The sequence below is a fragment of the Cyprinus carpio genome, chromosome A7, assembly GCF_018340385.1.
Source record: "Cyprinus carpio isolate SPL01 chromosome A7, ASM1834038v1, whole genome shotgun sequence".
Classification (NCBI taxonomy): Eukaryota; Metazoa; Chordata; class Actinopteri; order Cypriniformes; family Cyprinidae; genus Cyprinus; species Cyprinus carpio.
The window spans coordinates 11754551-11773489 of record NC_056578.1 but is presented as its reverse complement, the minus strand read 5'-3'; the positions used below and the strand labels follow the sequence as shown (position 1 = coordinate 11773489).

Sequence of the window (18939 nt, the reverse complement as noted above, 5' to 3'; positions counted from 1 at the left end):
CCTCCTTGCTGGCAGTCAACGCTACGAATTAGTGCTATAGTATAAATTATTATTGTGTATGCAGTCTTACATGACATACTGGCCGAGTACCCTAAACAACAGGAAAATTTCATATGCTCTACTGTGGAAGAGTAAGGAGACCCTGGCTCTCAAATTATGAAATTGTGACAGTTACTTACCCTAAGGCTAAGCCCAAACACCTGACAGCTACCACGAGTCTACAGTGGAATGAGCATCTACTGCAGTCAATAGAGATGGTCAATTTTAGATTTGTATTGCCAATTGGAAAAGTAAGGGTTTTTATTTTTTATTTTTTTATTTTTGCTGTGTGTGGACTGATCTGAACAGAAACTAAAATAATTCAGTTACAAGTAATAAGGTCTTGATATAGTAATCTAGTTATACGCTAAAATCTAGTTAGAAGTAGGTAAAACATTTAAAACAAAACATTTATGTATTTACTAAAATAAGGTGGTATGGTCATTATCATAAATGTGATCTATTTTGATGCTATCCTTAAAAATGCAAGGGAATGTGGTTCAACTGAAGATTTTGTGCGATCACATGATCGTCGTTAACTCGTGGTGCGTTTTGGGCGCATGAGTGTGTAAGCGCGCCGCCGCGGCTGGTTAAAGACATTGTAGCGTTGTTGCACGCACATACACGCTATGGCGCTTCCGTGGCCTCTGCTGCTGGAGCTGCTGCTGTACGGTGGCTGTTTCATCTGCGGGATCGTCACAGCCGCCTCTGTTACAATCTCACAGGTATCTGCTGTTTGTTATTTCATACAGAACTTTACCTTGGCGATACACGGTGTGTATTTTGCGCCCGGAAACAAAATGCGAGTTTCAAACTTTGATAATGTTAGCTGAAAGCTTGTTTACAGTTTACAGCTTTGTTTAGCACCGTTCTTTGCATGGAATGTGTTTTGGTATTTTCTTTAGCAATATCGATATGTAAAATCGTAACTTTCCCTCTGGAGGTATTTTGTGCTTGTCGCACGAGTTGCTCTTAAAATCGTCATAGTCATGTGACTGAAGAAAACAAGACCAGAAGTCCTTTTAAAGATGTCAAGTTTAGCCTATTTATCCATGCTGTAGAAGAACTAATAGGTTTTAAAGGTAAAGCCCGGAAGTGAAGTCAAACTGAAAGTGTGAGAAGTAAATCTTCCACACTTCAGTCACTCTCTCTGCTTTTTACTGTCATGTGACCATCTGTTTCCAAGAGTAATTGGCTTATTAAAGTCAGATGAGCAGAAAAAGATTGTGTAAAAAATGTTTACAGGAACCTCAGTCGGGTTTCATCCTGCTAGCATAAGGAGAAGAATGAAGAGATGGAGAAAAAAAAAACAGTCAAGATATTGTCCACCAAGAATGATGGTCTTTATGTAGTACAGGCACATTTCATTAATAAGATGTACTTTTTTTTTTTTTTAAAGGCTTAGAAGCAAGCCTTGTTTGTTTGTATTTCAGATAATAGATATGTTTGTTAAACTATTATCTAACATAACAATAAACATCAGCAGTATCTTTGAAATGCATCAAATGTCTATATTCCACTCCTTTATTTGGACTTTGAGGTATTGAACCAACAATTAACCAACTGCATCCAAAAAAATTAAAAATAAATCATAATTCTGACAATTGATTAAATTGATATTCAGTCCATTGTTGTAAAAAAATTAGTAATTGAATTTTTTTTTTTATATCTATAACCCCATAGAAAATGAATTTAAAAAAATATAAACTGCTCATTTAATTTTTTTTTTTTTTTTTTTTTTTTTCTCAGACCTCTGTTATATCTTATTCTTGAAAAGTGTTTACTTTGGTCATTACACGATGCAATTTTTGTAACCCAGAATTTTCTCTTTTCTTTTTTCACTAAAACAGGGCAGTTTTGATGGGAAGTGCATGCTGTATGGTTCAGTACGTCTGAACTCCTCATCCATCGCTGTGCTTTCATCCAGTTCTCCCTCCCTTTGTTACTTTGTGTCAGCCATCTCCGTGTGTGTGGCTGTCTTCTGCTTTTCACTCACACTCTACTGGATCTACATCGCCTGTTTTGACGGAGAGGTGAAAAGGTATGTCCAGGAATACAGTAAATCACATGCTAGTGAGTTTGGTTTAAGAATGGGAAGAGGGGTTATCTGAAGGTACCTCTGTTTCTGTTTCCTGTTATGTCTTGCACTAGTACGAATGGATTGCAGGTGGAACTCTAAATGGACATGATGCGAACTCATAAAAATAAGTTGTTAGTATTTAGATATGTGACATTCGGGTCAGTGAGGTTTTTTTTTTTTTTTTTTTTTTAAAGAAGTTTATTCTTCTTTTCAAGTAAGGATGCAGTAAACTGATCAAAAGTGATGGGAACGATTAAATAATGTCAGAAAAGATTTTAAATGAAATCTATTTCATCATTTCACTTCTGAACTATCTATCCTGAAAATAGTATCATGGTTATGGTTAAATATTAAGCAGCACAAATGTTTTCAGATTTGATATTAATAAGAAATGTTTTTAAACACCAAATCACCATTTAAGAATGATTTCTGAAGGAAATCAAAAAATAATAGAAAACACTTTTTGTAATATTACAGATTGTAATAATTTAATAATATTACAGAGTATTACTTTTTTATTGTAGGTTAATCAAATAAATGCAGCCTTGGTGAGCAAAAATATTAACTACAAAAACATATTAAATACAGTTAAATGGTGGTATATATATATTAATAACAAGCTGTTAATACATTATGATATACACAAAATGATCAGAATCCCCTCAATGTACCATTATTAAATGTAAATAAATAAATAATAATTTCAAATCCAGTAAAAGATGTTACAGCAGTCCTTGTACTGTCAGTGTAAACCTGGTTCACAGGTTTTTCACTAAGACTGTTAATCTGTAAGTGACTAGGAATACTCATAAAAATAGTTAAATACATTAAGATAAAAAAATGTAATAATAGCAACATTTTTTTTTCTAAAATGTAATGCAAACATTGTGCAATGTTGTCTGATATCAGAGAGAAAATATGGATGAATGTTACTCTTGGCTTGTCTGGAGTCTTCCTCTTCTTCCTCTTGGTGACGGGATGCATCCTGAAAATCGGCCGAGACAGACTGTGTGACTCGGTGATTCAAACAGTGAAGAATATAACCAGGTGAGTGTGAGAGAGAGAGAGAGAGCTCTGTAATATTGCAGGCAGACAGTATTGAACATGATAACAGCCATAAATGACTTGTAGAACTTATGAGTGTATCTAAACTGTTTTGTGCATTTGCAGATGTGAAGAAGGGCAAAATAAGCCTTGGATGAGCCCTGTAAATGGGAGCCAGTTTTACTCCAGACTACACAGTGCAGAGGTACTGTAGTTACAAACTCTCTTGATCACAAACACAATAGATACTGTAATCGCTTTTCATATCTATTTTGAATTACTTAGTGTTTATTTTTGTATTGTCTGTTTATTTTTAAATTAGTAATTTTGTTCTGTGTTTTGCCATTTTTATTAGTTTTGTGTTTTGTTTTGTTTTTTGGGGTGGGGGGGTGTCTTTTTAACATGTCTAGTTTTTTAATAATTTTTATTTCAGTTTTAGTTGTCTTAGTACATTATGTTTAACTGATTAAAAATTAAAATGGTTGCTTTGGCAATAGCTAAAAATATATTACACTCTACTGGTCAAAAAGCTACATTTATTTGATTTACAGATACAGAAAAAACAATTATATTGTGACACATTGTTACAATATAAAATAACTTCTATTTTAATATACTTAAATATTTAATTTATTCCTATGATGGCAAATACATTTTTTTATCAGCTAATACTTTAGTCCTTAGTGTCACATACTTCAGAAATCATTCTTTAAAAAATAAAATAAAGAGAAATTTGAGAGATGGCATTTTAAAAAACAAAATATCTTATAAAATAAAAGATCAATAGGATAAAATATAAAGAAAAGCTAGATACAATACCTTATCATGAAATTATTTTATCATTGGTTATTTATTTATTTGGAAAAATGTCTCCAGTTACAATGCCCTACAAATATCACTTTTTATTATTGGTTTATTTATTTATTTTGGACATCATCTTTAAGAAACTGTTGTTTTTCTCTCTCTCAGACAGCAGTATGGGTGAATTTCTTCTTTTGGTTGATCATAGCAGTTCTGGTCCTGATCCAGCGTAACAAAGGGTCAGAAATCCAGACAGTAGCAGAGGACCCATCAGTGACCCCTTCTGAAACTGAGCCCTTCTTCAACCGCCCAGGACACTCTTAGTGAACAGAGACACGGCTAATCTATGTCGCTCCACACTAAAGCAGTCTATGTGCCGCCTGAACACACACACACACATACATACATACGCTTGCATTGACAATCGCACTGCTGGCTAGCAGTTGGCTAGCTGAGCCGAGAGGATTTTGGCAGCGCCAGTATACGGTCTTGATTTTGTTCACTAGCATTGCCAAGGGTTAGTTGCCATGGTTACTGATCTGTGGCTGGCAGCACAGACCTGGCAGGTGATAGTGTGCGGTTGCCAGATTGGTGGTGCGACCTGAACTGATTGAGACACTGCTTTATGTAAAGAGATCAAATCTGACAGCATTTTCAGTGCTTCTATAAGCGGTAAAACAATATAAAAAAAAAATATAAACTTGAGGAGCTGATACTCAAATCTTCACAAAAAAAAGGCTTTATATTTCTACACTATGACTCTCTGGCTAAAACACTTCATGAGTACATAAGTCAATTTAAAGACTTGTATTATAACAACCTTTAAATTGAACCTAACTGACCTGGAGTCAAACCAAGTTAACAACTGTAGTGTAACTTTCAACCTTAAGTAAAACCTGCTCTATATCAATGTACAACATTTTCGCCCTCTGCTGTCTGTTTATATGAATTACTCTGTAAATCCCATTGGACAGTGCTCCTATGCATATTTTTTATGTGTTTATAAGTGTTTTCCCCCCAATTTCACATTTCTCCAACTCATAGTCCTTGGCGTCCTTAACATGGGCAAAACTGCTTGAGAGTGTCTTTCCGAGAGTGTTTGGCTATTAATCTTGTGCCCAGTAGATGTGTCATTTTTAATGGCTTTTTCCTGCACATAACCATGGGAGGTAGGAGTGTGTGTGTGTGTTTGGGATGACAGGGACATAAATCCATAATTTGGCCTGTGATGGTATCCGCTTTCCACAGGCGAAGTGCCAAATCTGAGGTGCTGCCCACAGCACTAAAGTCCCCAGAAACACAGTGTCCTTGTCCACTAAATGCTTCATCATCATCAAAACGTTTCACCTCCTCTTTTCGTGCAACTTTTTGTACGTTTTCATTTAACTTACGACTATTGTTTTAGACCTGCTGGTTATGGATTATGCACTGATGTTTTTTTTTTTTTTTTTATGAATACTAAATCTGTTGTATAACCCACTATGTCAGAGTTTATGGCTATGTGAACATTTCAAAGCAATTAAATTTATCAACCAAGAGCTTATGGTCTCAGAATATGTCTATGTATTAAAGGTGCATGATGAATTCTTTGATATTTTAGTGTATGGGATTTTATGCCCAGGGATTTCATTCAGCTGCTATATGAAATAAGTATATGAATAACAATGATTAAAAAATAAGCCTAGAGAAACAATGGCACCCTTTTCCATACAATTTGAGGCAATATGTACATGAGTTTGTTCCCACATCTGAACAAATTTTGCATTACATTACAATACTTTCTGCAGTGAATGGGCGCCATCAGAATAAGAGTCAAAAAAGATAAAACCTCAGAATAATCCACAAATAATCCACACAACTCCAGTCCACTCCAGCAAACATGCAGAGTCATTAGAGGACTGCATGTTTGCTCATAATGAAACTTTATTTATATACTTTGAAATTATATAAATAACTTTTTACATTGTAGCCTACTCTCTCTCATGCATTCGCTTTCTGACAATTCTAATCTAATATGGTACTCTTTCTTTAAAGCTGCTTGCTAAGTTTTCGGGTCTGTCTCTCACGGGCCTCGTAGGCATGCTTTGTATCCAGTAGCTCGTCTAGCATCCGTCGGAGGCGGGCCATGTCCAGCTGTGTGGCCTCACAGTGCTCCCGCAGGCTCTGGGTCTCCTCGTGCAGCTCCACTGAGGCTGCAGCCAGCTCCGCGCTGCGTTCCTTGCACTGTATTTGTATTTGGGCCGCATCCGCCAACATGGACTCCACACTGGACACCACCGAATCAGTCTGTGCCTTTGCTATCTCAGTCATCATCTGGCAGAGGGAAAAAGAGGTGAGCATGGTCATGGGTAAAGATGGGAGGGAAGTAAGCTGAGAAATTGAAGGAAGATGCAAATACGGGGCGTTTAAAATTTTTGATGGATTTTTCTGATGTCTTTTGAAAGATACAATAAAAACATCAATAATAATGTTTCTTTCTTCTGTTGAACGCATAAGATATTTTGAAGAATGTGGATAACCAGGTGTTGGTAGCCATTGACTTTCATATAGTTTGCTATGGAAGTAAAATTGCTATGGAAAAGTCAGTGGCTGCCATATAAACAAGTTTATCTAAATTGTGTGTGTGTGTGTGTGTGTGTGTGTGTGTTTTCAACAGAAGAAACTCATTCAGATTTGGAACAAGAGGAAGGGGCGTAAATGATGACAATTAAAATTTTTGGGTGAACTATCCCTTTAATATAATACAAACTTTTGCGGCTATAAAATACATGCCTATATATCTATATATTTTGTAAAATCATTTTAAAATATATATTCGCTATTTTTTTTTCATTGTATTTATGTATTTATTCGTTTTGTGGATCCAATATTTTCTACACTTACAACCGACAGAAACTCACGAGCTGCGTCCCAAAGTATAGATGACTTATACAGTGCTTGCCAAGGACTGTCATTAAACGCATACCGGCAGACATCAGTCGAGCATTTACACTCGGTCAAAGTGAGAATGCGTCAATCATCATCAGTCGTAACGCCTCATTATACAGCAGCGGTTATCGTTTGATCCGCCGGGCTTGAAGCGGTGTCAAGCGGCTTACAGAGGCTTACCGAGCCTCTCTCAATCTCTTCAAATAGCTAACATTGTTAAAACACTAGACCCTATAAAAACAACAACAGGTAAAGTCGTAATAATTAGCAGACTTACCAGATTTTTCCCTCAGTCTTGGTCATGTAGTTTTTCTGCTTGCTGTGCCTCGGACGCGATTCAGAGTGACTGTTACTGTAAATCCGAGATTTTCTCTGTGTGTGGCTTAAATCTACTTCACCTCAAATTAAATAGGACAGGATTAAGAGAGAGAGACAGGGACAGACTGGGAGAGACATTTTCATAACAGGATTCTATTTACAATTGTTTACCCCTTTGAATGTAAATAGACTGGACTAAAAGAGAAAAGTTCTTACAAGTGAGTAAATTAATTTTAAACCGAATTGATTTTAAACTTGTAATACCAGCATTGGCCGCATACTGGCATAATACAACCTGTGTGTCCAACATCATATCCGGTGTTGTTGAGTTCTTGGTTCGGATTGGATGATCAATGCCATGGATTCGTTTTGACCACTGCTGTTGTTCCAGGTATGTTGACCTCCATATAACTTTAACACGTTCTTTATGAAGTAATACTAGATCTGGGGGCTTAAGCTTAAAAACAAGAAACTTAATCAGTGATACAGGGAAGCACCTCTACACACGAGGGCTGTTTAGCAATTAAAAACTTTAAAATGTGAGATAAAACCTGTGGACATGTCAGGATTGCATTTTAACATTACAATTTGTGGGAAACACTGCAATGGGAAGGTCAAATGCATTTGTCTTGATCTTCCATTTACAGTTTGACGAATGAATCACAAGTATATTTTTCATATGATCGGACTGTGAATTACATTTTTGCACAAGCTACTAAATAAACAGTTAAAGGGGTCATACGATGCGATTTCAAGTTTTCCTTTCTCTTTGGAGTGTCACAAGCTCTTGGTGTATAAAGAAGATCTGTAAAGTTGCAAAGATTAAAGTCTCGAATCCAAAGAGATACTCTTTATGAAAGTTGAGTCAACCACACCTACCTAAAATGGCTCGTTCTAACACGCCCCACTTGTCTATGTCAGGATGTGGGAAGATTTGCATAACACCACCCAAATGTTCACGCAAAGAAAGAAGGCATAACTTTTATTCTTGCTGTTGCCGCTGCCGCCATGTTGTGGAGCCGCTGTTGTGTCATTGTGAAAGCGAAACTACTTTGTTTGGACTTCCAAAAGAGGAAACAACTGGAAATAAGTGTTTAAGTTGTATTTACAACACTGTTCTGGAACAGTTCAACCCAAATATTCAGATGTGTGCAGCGCATTTTGCGGAGGACAAGGACTGTTTCCTGTGAGAGTAGCCTAAAAGGCCGGTGTCTGTTTCTATAAAGTGGGGAAATTACAACTTCACAAGGACAGCCTGGTGCTTCTGAATCACAGTCTGTTAGTTCTAATCCTGTCTGTGCATACTGTTCTTTATTTTGATTGTTTATTGTTGTGCAGGCCTGCAGTTTGTTTTATTTATACGAATGTGTATTTCTATATGCATTCTATTGTGAAAATACATTGAGTGAAAGGTATTGCTTAGTGTAAAACATGTTGGAGATTAGCTGATGGGCTGTCGATTCATTAAATAAGCTGTTTCCTCTAAAAAGCTGTTTATTTAGCGTAGTGCATGAAGCCTCTCCTCCATTGACAAAAAAAGGGCCTCTGGTCTCCTTTCCCACGTACCGGCAAACCGGAAGTGTGAGCATTAGCTGTTATGCTTGTTTGGCTAAAGGTTGCAGGCTTGCCTTTTAGTGGCTTTGGTTAAAGGTCCACTGAAGTGCTTTGAAACGCACAGCATATTCTATGTGGTGACGTAATTTCAACCGAAACAAGAAGATATGGCGGGAGATATCGAGCAGCCCCACCACCTTTTAAAATAGCCCTTAGCATTTCATTTATCATTTATTTCAGTGATCATAATCATACTGAGGATGTGTTGTTTTAAAAGCGTGTTTTATATTGGGGAATGGTACTGTGTTATCTCTTCTACTGAGATGGGTAGCTGCAGGTAGGAGTAATGGGCATGGCAAAAGCTGGCGTGCCGAAAGGTGAATGCTACAACAGAAACTAACCCCTAACCAATTATAAAGACCTTTATCCACGCCCTGTACCTTTCCACATGCCGTAATCTTTCGCCATGCCTATACTGCTCCAGCCTGTGTTGCAGCCTGGAATTAAACCACGCCATGCTGGTTTTGTCAAGCCAGAGGAGAACTTGCCCCCCCGACTGAGCCTGGTTTTTCCCAAGGTTTTTTCTCCATTTCTGTCACAGATGGAGTTTTGGTTCCTTGCCACTGTCACCTTTGGCTTGCTTGGTTGGAGATGCTTGACTAATTGCACTGACACTATTGGAAGAGAGCTGAACTGGATCATCACTGAACTGACTTTATGACTCTGTCATTGTGTTCTTGTATTATTGACAAACTATTTTTCATTTTGACACTCTAAAGCTGCTTTGACACCACCAGTATTGTATAACGTGCTATACAAATAAAGGTGACTTGACTTGCAGTTTCCCCTACTTGCTTCTACTCACCAGTGCTTTTTTTAATACATAGTCTTTCTAACAGTTCCTTGTCCTAATTTCATCCATATCGCTATAAAATATAGCATTCTGTAGAATTCAAATGGGTCCAATACGTTCTGTGGATAGCGTGACTCCCACATATGATCCACTCCATACTATCGTGTCTCTGGAATGGATCTAGTCTCAGTGATCCCCACAGACCGTTTGTTGGCTGAACGTCTAATGCATATGGCACACAAATTTGGAAACACTTCAGGAAGTTCAAAGTTGTCATTGGATTTGTTGAAATATACAGGATTTCCGGGAGACGTGCATGTCACGTTTTTTAACGTTCTGCCTGGGAAAAAAGATGCCGTGACACCAAACCACCTCATGGAAGAAGAAAGACATAATTTTTACAACTGTGCCAATGAGCTCTTATCATGATCAACTAAATGCTATATTTTCAAAAATATGTGAAATATTCAAAGTTTATGGAACAGAACCTTTAAAATAAGTCCAAGAAAATAAGCCCACTGGTCTGTCAATAACAGGACAAGGCACAAAAATAAAATGTGATTGGTTGCTTTACCTGTCAGTCATATGGTCTCTTGAGCAGTCCTTGGCTATTCAAAGCAGCCAAGGTTCCCAGACCTTCTGCCATCAGTCTGAAGGTCTGGCTACGCAAGACTAGACCGGAGAAGACTGTGTATGCGCTTCGACGGTTTGCATGACACAATGCAAAACCACTCTTCATTCACCCCGATGGAAAGCATATTTACAATCTGAATCGTTTCCTGTCCACTATATAGTGCACTATGTGCCATTCACCATACAGAAAATACTACCTCTGTGAACAAGTGATCGATTTTAGCTGCAGCTTCAGTGTGTATTTATAGTGTAGAGGGCAGGACATTTCGGATTCTAAAGAGCGTTTGATTGGACAGAAAATCTGATGAGAAGCTGAAGTGCAGGGTGATGTCATCAAAATCGATGATTTATATTGGCCGAAGTGAGAGACTGTAAGGTTTGAATACTTCATTCTTGTAAATGCAAATTTTGTCATTGTTTTGGAGCATACTAGCTTATAGATAACCGTATGGCAAGCATATTTCTACAAAAAGCCAAAGAACTTCTATTATGATTTCATGGGGACTTAAAATTTACGAAATGATAACTGGACACCAAGTTAATAACAATGTCAAGGCACAAATACGATTTCAAATAAAGCTGTTTATTATGTACCATCAGTATTATGTTTATCATGCTCATCAGTTGTGACAATCCTTATATTCAGCCTTCCTTCCAACACACTCAAACAACCTTTCATAACTCCAAGAATCCAAAAATCACTGTAAAACATTTCAGGCAAACCTGTTTGAGGCATAACAGCAATATTTTGCTTGCTAAAAACATAGTAATTTTGGGGAGGGACAACTATTAAGCTCCTGTCTATTTCAACTGAACAAATTAAATGTACTGTATCCCGCAGACATCTCAATGAATTTGGCTACATCAGAAATGGTATTGTGACAAAAAGTAAAGTATTGGTTTAATTTTGATGCTACTTTTAATATTAAACGGTCCTTATGTTTCATCTGTCTGGGGGAAAAAAATACAAACTTGCATTTCCTTGAAAACACACACATAGAGATGCCAAACATACAGACAGTTGATCTCAAGACCACCTGAAACTTCTGCAATTTAAAAGTAAATCTAAAAAAACTCCGTTTCCACCATCTTGGTATCAACAACAGGTGAATGGATAAAATGCACTGCACAGTAAAATACAGATGGCATACTTTACATTCTTATTGTGATTTAATTAGACACCACATCACTGTTAGATCAACATTCACGTTGTGACAGCACACTTGACAGTATTGCAAAAACACGTTATTTTTCTTAATCAAAGATGTTTTAAAATTATTTGCAGTACAGTTGCAACATTTATGTGACCTGCTAAAGGATAAATGAGAGCGTATCTGCATGCTCTAGGCTTATGTTAGGACTAAGCATGTGCATTTGGACTTCCAATGTGTATTTGCAGATTATATTTATAGCTTGACAGCTCAAACACAGGTGGGAAATTTTGCGTTTGTACCACTGATCTATAATATAGATCAGTGGTTTGTACACATTTTCCAATTATTAAGCACACTCACGTGTGTGCTGCAGTGAACTCACTACTACGATGTCTCACGAGGATCCACAGTTACCAGGAGATGGATGTATCTTGGCACACTAAGCAGTCTAATCTATGATTGGCCTATTTATTCACATGACACTTCAGCCAATCAAAGACAAGCAAAGAGGCTACGATGGAGGGCAACATGCTGTACCATTATTTTTGTCTGTGTGTTGCACCTGTGTCAAGCTCTTCATGAGGCAAATTGGTGATATTATGATGTACCAATAAACAATTATTGACAAACAATAAAAAGAAAGTGAACACAGTGTGATTACAGCACCTCACTAAAGCAAGATTTAGTTTAGTGCTGTAGTTAGTTTTTTTTTTTTTTATAAGCGAACCAAAAACGTGTTACTGGGACTTGTATGCCTGCAGAAAGAAAATACTCTCAATAAAGCTGCAAGAAAACAGCTTAATATGATTATATTCCTTGCAATATTAATGGAATCCATAAGTTTTAGCAAAGATCCATTTTTTTTAAAAAAAGAACAACTAAACAAATAGTTACAATGAAATGTCTCAAGAAGTTGAATCCCAACATTTTGTGCAAGTTTATCAGGGTCTTCACTTTGTTCTTGGTGGGCCCTTTTTTTTTTTTTTTTTTTTACTTATGGGACACAGCTCTATGTTGGCTATGTGTATAGATTAACCTTCCTCTTGATGAACTGAATGGTTTTCTTCTCTTCATCATCTTTGGAAGACTTTCCAATGGTCTTGTCTTTCAATAGCATGTATTTTGGTGCATTTTTCTCCATGACCAGAGGAGGTGCAGTTTATTAAAAGTTCTTCTTTTGTTGCTTATCCCCCTACATTTTTACAAACACTCTCTTCCTCTTTCTTTATTGCATAGATAAGTTTATATTAACATCAATCATTGTTTGGTCAATTTATGCATCCGTTTTAAACTGAACCAACTGACCATTCTCCAAATGCTGTCTTATAAACTTTATTGGCCAATCCCACTTAGCAATTGTTGGCATTAGTTTTTTTCTCAGACAAGTTTTGCACTTTTAATGAAAGTCTATGGTGGATCTGAGTGAATGGATACTTTTAAATGCAAGATATTATGGTAAAACATTGTTGCCAGGTCACTTATAATAGTGGCGCGAGGTACCTGGAGTTTATATAGGCTGCATATTTTCATCTAATCTTTAACCACATACGTATTGATTCATCTCTATTAAAAATTGGTGTGTCTCTTTTCAGTTTCCTGTGGTCAGCATTCACGTCGGTTTTTTTTACCTTTTTTTTTTTTACTCATTCATATGCATGCATAATTTAAAACATAAAAACTCACAGTGTATGTATATATCTTGTTCTTTCCTATAGTATATTCTGCAAAGTTTGTCTGAATTAGCAACAGTGACCAAGGGGAGTGGAGCTCAACTAACAAATTACTTCACATTCTATATGTCAGTTTGACTTTTCTAATCATCTCTCTTTTTTATTGCCACCTCAATGCACTTTTTGATGGGGGGGTCTTCAGAAAATGTCCTCACCTGAATGGCAACTCTCCCCTCCATGCACAATCAACACTGGGAAGAAAAAGGCATCCTGATATGTAGGAGGTCCGTCTCCCTCCCTGGCTTCATCTTCTTCTGCGTCCTCCTGTTGCTCTCTTTCTTCCCCGTCTCTCTCACCTCCTTCTTCTCCGTCCACCACATTTGGCTCCTCCTCATCCTCATCGACCTGTCCCCACAGCACTCTTCTGCTCTCTTCATCTTGTCTAGTTCCCAAACATAAGAAACCACCTCCCCCACTTGCCTCTTCTCCTCTTGTCGCAAGTCCTCCACCAACACTTCGGGAGTGGAAGAGGGATGATGGCCGAGGAGCTTGGAGCCGTCCTAATGAGAAGCCGCTCCTGCTTAGAACCAGCCGTCCCGGGCCTCCAGGACCAACTCCTGATCCACTAGCTCTCATCCCAGACATGGTTCCACTCAGCAGAGCTGAAGTCGGGCCTCTCAGCCGGGACGGCAGAGAAACACTACTTGTGGTGCGGCGGCAACGAGGACAGTTCTGGAGCAAGTAGGCCGAAGCGAAGGCCACAGGAAGAGTCGGGCCACCCACTGTTGAGTTAGTCCCTTGCCCTGCTGGAGGAGTGTTGGTACCTTGGTTATCCCCCGAACCGGGATCCATCAACAGGGCCTCAGAGTAGCTTGGCACCATCTGCTGGTTGCAGCGAATGTGCCACTCCAGCTCTGTCATGTCCACCGTATTGACACGTGAAATGGCATGATAGCTCGATCCAGTCACAGGTCCAGGACCATTTCCATTCACGTTGCCTCCACCATTCTCAGTTACCTCACCCCTACTGTTATCATCAGCATCACCAAACAATTTCTCTACATGGTAGTGCACATATGCAGTACGATACTCCGCAACAACCCGAAGTGGCCAGGACAGGAGCAGGGCTGAGGCTAGCCAGAAAACTTTACACCTGGCATACCAGGGAAGTCTGGCTGGATCTGGGAAAGCAAGGATGTGCTCACGGAAGTCCACATTCTTCAAATGCATTCCCTCCCGTGCCTCCATGTAATCATCAAGTCCTTCGTTTTCACCAAAAAAACGTGCACGTTGGGTGAGGTAGGCAGCCTCCACTCGGGCACTGGCGAAACTAAAGCATTTGGTGAAGCGCAGCCGTACCGCTTGGCAATCCATTAGGCCTCTAAGCTCCTTCGAAACGTCTTTGACGCCATACCTCGCATAGTCAAACTCTGAGCTTGCGGCATGCGTGTTTACACGCTCATGATACACTTGCGTAGTGGTATAGGCATCCCCGTTGCGGTAGCGCGTTACCTGTCTTGTCCGTCGCACGTAATGGTAACTGATGGCCTTCCACCAAATGCACGGCGTTGCTTGCTGCAGCCTCTGTACACGCTCATACACCTCCGCAACCTCTGCTTGAGTCAACATGGCCGTCTTGGAGTAGCAGTGCCAGCATTCCACCAGGTAGACCACATACAGCATGGCCAGAAAAGCGAGAGGAATATAAATGTAGCCACTGGAACAGGGACTATCCAGATCCACTTCTAGGGGGATATAGACATCGGAGCTTGCTGAGGTCATAGAAGGGTCTCTAGGCTCCACAACAGCAGCCTCAGGCTCTGTCGGAGCTAGCACTGGAACTTTACACAGCTTGCACCAGGCCAGTGTGCCAAAACACCCGAACATGAGCAGAGTGAGGAGAAGACACTTCCAGTGAGACTCTCGACACAGAGAGGGAGCCAAGGACTGCTTCACTGGACGCTGCTGCAGAGAGGTAAGGACAAAGAGAATATGTTAGAGTGAGCATGTGGACAATAGGTTATAATAATAAAGACATATTTAGGATTGAATATTGCCTGGAGAAAAATCTCATTTTATATTTACAAATTACTTGTATGATTAAATTAAACAACACTCATGGCCTGGCCTGAAATAAATTACATGCACATTAGGTTACAAAATATAGACTTAATTACTTCAAACAAGTATTATTTACTGCAATTGTCAGAAAATGCGTTGCCATTTGAGAAACAGTCTGCTGTTTTATTTTGGAATATTATTTTTTGAGCCTAATGGATCTTATGCAAATTCTTATTATCAACTGTATTCTGAATTTTTAAGCATTTTTAGTCTATTAACAGTAGTGTTGGTTGCAATTAATTAGTTCTCTCGTGCATTAAAAAAAACCTGCCATGACAGAGAATCCTTAACAGTCTGATGTCACAGGACCATGAAAAATAATGAAAGAATGAGGAATGCTAAATGCTTCTTTCTATGTGTATAAGATTTCAACTGGATGCAAGTGAAGTTTTCTGAAAGAAAAAAAAAATCACAGTAAATCTTGTCCATGACATAAAAAAACCAAAACTGCACATTCTAGATTTGTAATGTGCATTTTCACTCTGTCTTGAATACTCTGCATAATGATCTCCTCTCTTCCATAAAGCCATAACCCCTTTTCTAACAGTCTTTTTCTATTAACCAAACCACAAATTCAGAAATTAACATTGGAGTGTAAGTAGCAGGAGGATTATAGAATGACTGGTGTAGCTATCTGAATCTTAAGATTCTGAATTTGTGATTTGGTTAATTGAAAATGACTGAAAGAACATGGACTATGCAAGAGTGAGGAACATAACACAAAGAAAGACATTGGAATATGATACATCTTTACAGTCAGAGAGATAAGTATGTTGGCAGGTAGAGTGATATGCCAAAGACAGACTCAGTATTTCAGTACTTCAGTATTTCATTATCCTTCAAAAGCCTGTGCCACACTAATGCCATACTAAAATGCACAGAAACAGCACACTATCTGTTGTAGCCTATTACTGCTGCCATCCAAATTAATTTAAAATTGCATTTCTGATATGACTCACAGCTTTCTTCCCTTCAAGCTGTCTCCATTTCTATTGATCTTCATGTAACAAGAGACAGGAGGTTAACTCAGCACCAATGAATGAATAGAGAGAGGGAGGTGTGGGGGGGGGGGGGGGGGGGGGTGAATGCTGTAGTTTGTTAATATAGATGGCCTGGAGGTCAGTGCTGACTCTGGTCTTGAGCTTTGTCTCAGATTTGTTGACCTAACCGAAGTCATTATCTGCCTTGAAATAACACAGACCTCCTTTGATCAGATACTGTACCAGTGAGAGGACATCTATCAGATGGAAGAGCATGATAAATGTTAAAGGGAAAGAGCTAAGTACAGTGGCAGACAAAATGTGAAAGAGAGGAAGAAACATTGCCAAGAAGGCTGGTAGTAAGACAACAGCCCCAAGGGAAAAGCTCTGCCAAGTCCTGAGGGGAAAAAAGACAACATTACCTTGTGTGGAGAATATGTATCACTTTATGATACACCAATGCATTACTTAAACTGTGTTCTATAGGTAAAACACTTTTTTTAGTAACATATTCAGATTAATAAACTAAGACGGCAAAAAAAAAAAAAAAAAAAATGAAATGTTAATCTGTTACTACCATGCCTTTCTTATAGTACCTTATAATACCATGCAATCTTATGTTATGTGAACATGGCAATCATTCTGTATGACAATATTAGCATATGATACCATAAATGTATCAATACAACCCTTTTTTGTTCAATTAAATTTGGTGCCAATATGACCTCTTTTTTTTCAGAGAGAAAAGATAGCCAGATTGAGGACAAAGAAATCTAGAAAAAACAACAAACTGAAGTTCAGAGATAAAACACATAGTTAACAGGAAATATACTGCACCATGTTCACTGTGGAGAGACATAATATTAAACTGATCTGTTCACCACCAAAACAATGATGAGACTGAAATACTGGTAAGAGTACAGCTTGATCATGTCATATGGCAAGCTGTTTATATGGCTTATGATATTTATTCCTATTATTAGCTAGTTACTGTTTTATGTTGCAGCAGAGACCTGTATCTTGTTCAGTTTCACTAATAACTCTTCATAATATTCACTAATAATATGTATACTATAACAGTCACTTATACTTATGTAACGGAGGCCAGCGAGTAGGTGCTGTGCAGGTAAAAAAAACTCATTCCCCTGATCTCAAGAGATGCACTAACGACTGATGCTAGTGGCTGCAGTCATTTAGCCTCCTTGTTAGTGCGTCCACCTCCCGTGCCGGAGACTTGGGTTCTAGGCCCACTCGGAGCAAGTACAAGGTGTGGCGGTGAGGACCCGGGAGAGAGGGGTTACACTTATTCATTACATATTAATTTTATTTGCATTATTAATTAAATTATTATTAAGAACTTACTTTGGTATTAGTGCTTTTTTTTAGTAACAGTAACAAGTTAAATGTTTGTTCTAGTATTAGTAGTAGCAACTGAATAGACACACTGGTATTTATGTATTAGACAGTACTGTGTTTCTATTGTTGCTTTATGTAATTGGTAATATTTTTAATTAAATTATAAATAAGCCATTCTGACTAGTCATGATATATGACAAGTAAACATTTATAAGTGAACTGTAACAAGATAAGAAATGTTGCTAAAGTAGCAAATGGGATAGATTTGTCTTATGGAGGTCTAATTATCTAAAAAGTACTAGGCAAGGAAAAAAAAATATGAAATAAGAACTAGTATCAAATGAATACAGGTGAAACAGAAAAATATCACTGTATTCATTACTGGACTGTATACTAAGTAATTAAAAATTGTGAGGGGAAAAATGTTAAAACGGCTTGCCATACATGTCGTGACAGTCTTCCTGTGCTCAGCATTAATGACGACTGTACTTTACAATACCAGCTTACCTGTCTATGTAAACACAAAACACACCATTTATTTAGGATTTTGTAGAATCTACACGCCCTCGTCTCACCTCTTCCCTCCCAGCTCCGTTCAGAATGGGCTCCTCTCCATCTGCCGTCGCCTCCTGCATCTTTCCCCACGTCCCCCCAGTCCCAGGGAGACACCCCGGGGATGGCTTCAGGATGTGGCGGCCCACGTCTGGGTCTTCCCCTGCGGGTAAGTCACCCCATCCGCCGCTGGTCCCGATACGGTTGGTCGAGACCGGCAGCCCGGGCGAAGTCGCATACACAACGCCACATTACCCACCCGCACTCTGCGTCTCCTCCTTGCCCTTCACACATCAAGTGCATGCATATCTTCTCAAATAGTCTCTCGGTTCTGACCATTTCACCATCAGCTTCATCACCTTCACTGTGTTGGTGATGAGGTTGTTGTTATGACTGTATATTCAGAAACATGGACGATGGGAAAAGAATGCATCGAGGATTTTTTAACGCACGCGCCTGTCTGAATACTGGATGCAGGCAGCGAAACGTTATAACACATTTCCACTGAAGCAACCACCGTCAATCCTAGGCGCCCTTGTTTGTTGACAAGCGTGTTTCTCCTTGAGAAAAATTCAGAGGACGTCAGCGGAGTCCCCCTCCAATCTCCTGTAAGGCAAAACAGCTGTTACCTCAACACTCCTTTCTTAACACTGATGTCACCCACCTTCCCCATACAGCTAGTCCCAATCCATTGCACCAATGCCTCTTGCAGTTCTTTTCCTCATTTTAATGCACATTTTGCCTTTTTTTAAACCATACGCTTCAGTGATTAATGCTTAGGCACAGCAAGTTAGCAGTTTTTGTTTGGAAGCATAGAATTGAACTGCAATACTCCAGAGGGGTGAGAAACATATAT

General features: G+C 38.7%; 2 protein-coding genes across 2 annotated transcripts; one reads left to right on the top strand and one right to left on the bottom strand.

Annotated features, from left to right (window-relative positions):
- Window positions 1-573: 573 nt before the first annotated feature.
- Window positions 574-5502, top strand: LOC109094029 (transmembrane protein 179B-like). Its single transcript, XM_019107708.2, has 5 exons — window positions 574-764; window positions 1890-2080; window positions 3029-3166; window positions 3290-3368; window positions 4133-5502. Exons 1-5 carry the CDS (start codon window positions 669-671, stop codon window positions 4286-4288), a joined length of 660 nt encoding a protein of 219 aa, XP_018963253.2. The 5' UTR covers window positions 574-668; the 3' UTR covers window positions 4289-5502.
- Window positions 5503-10812: 5310 nt separating this feature from the next.
- Window positions 10813-18814, bottom strand: LOC109093688 (transmembrane protein 151A-like). Its single transcript, XM_019107378.2, has 2 exons — window positions 18107-18814; window positions 10813-15039 (listed from the first exon to the last, which is right to left on the bottom strand). Exons 1-2 carry the CDS (start codon window positions 18164-18166, stop codon window positions 13273-13275), a joined length of 1827 nt encoding a protein of 608 aa, XP_018962923.2. The 5' UTR covers window positions 18167-18814; the 3' UTR covers window positions 10813-13272.
- Window positions 18815-18939: the final 125 nt, after the last annotated feature.